General features: G+C 40.9%; 1 protein-coding gene across 1 annotated transcript; it reads right to left on the minus strand.

Annotated features, from left to right (window-relative positions):
- Window positions 1-10: 10 nt before the first annotated feature.
- Window positions 11-2,000, minus strand: LOC103132985 (uncharacterized). Its single transcript, XM_016667686.1, has 2 exons — window positions 1,052-2,000; window positions 11-788 (listed from the first exon to the last, which is right to left on the minus strand). The coding sequence occupies exons 1-2, from the start codon at window positions 1,985-1,987 to the stop codon at window positions 627-629; spliced, it is 1,098 nt and encodes a 365-aa protein (XP_016523172.1). The 5' UTR covers window positions 1,988-2,000; the 3' UTR covers window positions 11-626.
- Between the last annotated feature and the right edge of the window lie 60 nt (window positions 2,001-2,060).

The raw sequence follows: 2,060 nt of genomic DNA on the forward strand, positions 1-2,060 counted from the left end.
AAGTCAAATTAAAATTGAATGTACCCAAGTAAAAAAAGAAGAGTTTTAATGATCTTCTCTTTTTTTATTTATTCCTTAGTAATTTACAGGAAGTCCAATTAACTCCAACTATAATCACCTCTTTTGTGGACACAAAGATAAATTAACATACCATGTACTCTTTCACCAGCTTCTCTGGATCTTCATTCAGGTATGCACACAGACCTTTGAGGATGCATTCTCGTCTGACTTCAATAGTGTTTTCCTAAATATGCAGATCAGAAAACAATGAGAACAATCTAAAAAAAATCCAGCAGTATACTATAGGTTTACACACTTGAAAACTTAGCTAAATTCAAAGGAAGTCACAACAAAAGTGATCAGTGGCTTGCAGCCTAATTGAAAGATCTTTAAAATTGTTATTCTCCTTTCATTATGGCATGACTAAAATTAAGTTTAGTGGGGGTAGGGGGGGCGGCAATCTAATTTTTAATGTCAGAGGTCCAAGATTCCTGGCAGCGCCCCTGGACAGGAATATGTGCAAAGTAGACAATTTTCAACACAGTTTATATCCTAGTAAAATGAAGTATGTGATGCTCAGTCATTTCTATAATAAAGTAGTTTTCAGTGTTACTTTTACATTGGCATCACACCTGGGTTATGGGTTCCATGATGGTCTTGATATTTCTCCCCTGAACTCCACCTTTCTTTGCAAATGCCCTCATTAGGTTTCCAGAAAGACCATCAAGTGCAGAGAAGAATGTGGACTCCAAATGGATTGTTGTGATTCTCTTAAACTCTGCACTTACCTACAAAAACAGACAGACAAAACTCAGTTTGGCATGGTAGCATCATTTTTGGTACATGCTTAAAATATCAGTTCTGTTTAAGAGACATAGATTCATAGTAGATGTATTTATCTATAAATGAGCATCCTTTGCCATAAGGCCAACTAAGGCTGCAACTGTTGGCTTTCATTAAATTCACATCAGTTTGAGGAACTTGTGAGAAGCTTATCAATATCTATTGTGACACTTTGCATGCATTTTCTAATACACATTCATCCACTTACCTCACGTGGCTGGAAGAGAGCTGGCCACCTCATTTTGAAATCAGCTATCATGGGGGCCTCGCAAACTACCTCCTGTCTTCTGAGTGCAAAGCTCCTGTCCATCATTTCTGCCAACTTCTGCTGGTTGTTTTTCTTTTTTATTTCTGAGAGAAGCATCACTCTTAACTCTTCTAATGTCTCTGCTGTTTCACCGGCTGGATAGTTGGGGCAATAATTTACTTCGGCTTTTCTTGGCTTCTTCACACTATATGCAGGACTGCAATTGGTCTCAGGTTTGTGTTTCAAGGCATTCACAGCAACTTCAGGACATCCAAGCCGTCTGAGTTTTGTACGGTAGTTGGCCAGTTTATACTTCAGGCTCATCTTCCATCCACCATAACCAGTCACTGAACCTGGCTCTTTCAAACATGGATGACTAGTTACCAGAGCTTCTGCCACCTCTTCAAACTCCCTGTCAGAGAGGTACACTTTGTATTGGACAATTGCTTCAGCTAAGCCATCAAGAATCGCAGATTTAAGTTTGGGATCAGGATACAACAACGCCCCAGTGCTTTTGAAAGCAGCGTTGGCCCTGTCCAGCTGCAGCTGAGTATCATAAGCAAACCGTGGCATGGGGAAGACAATGGGCCATGCAGTGGATCTCGAGGAAGTGGACTCAGAGGACAATATGTCTGTATCATATGAGTAAGAAGCACATGAAATAGGTGAAGAGTCGTCCAGTGGGTGGGAGGTTGCATCAGCTGAGTAGGGAAGGGTAAGTGTTCCATCAGGCGTGGGAAGTGCAGGGTTAAAGATGACCTTGATGGTGCTTTTGTCCTGGATGTCTGACATTGAGACCAAGTTGGTGAATTCATTCCCAAACTCAACATCCATGAATTGAAGTCTGAAGTCCCCATCTACTCTGCACTGTCTCTTAATTTCCTCTTTGAGTCCCATAACAGTTTCCGGCATCCCATCTGGAAGGATCAATCTCTGTGCGTTGTTTTCTCCAAGAATTATTCTCAGTTTC

Source organism: Poecilia formosa, unplaced genomic scaffold (genome assembly GCF_000485575.1).
Source record: "Poecilia formosa unplaced genomic scaffold, Poecilia_formosa-5.1.2 Scaffold1814, whole genome shotgun sequence".
Classification (NCBI taxonomy): Eukaryota; Metazoa; Chordata; class Actinopteri; order Cyprinodontiformes; family Poeciliidae; genus Poecilia; species Poecilia formosa.

Coding starts and splice junctions, on each gene's coding strand:
- LOC103132985 (XM_016667686.1), bottom strand. CDS start 1,987: ATGGGACTCAAAGAGGAAATTAAGAGACAGTGCAGAGTAGATGGGGAC. Junction 789..1,051: donor CTCTCTTCCAGCCACGTGAG/GTAAGTGGATGA, acceptor CTGTTTTTGTAG/GTAAGTGCAGAGTTTAAGAG.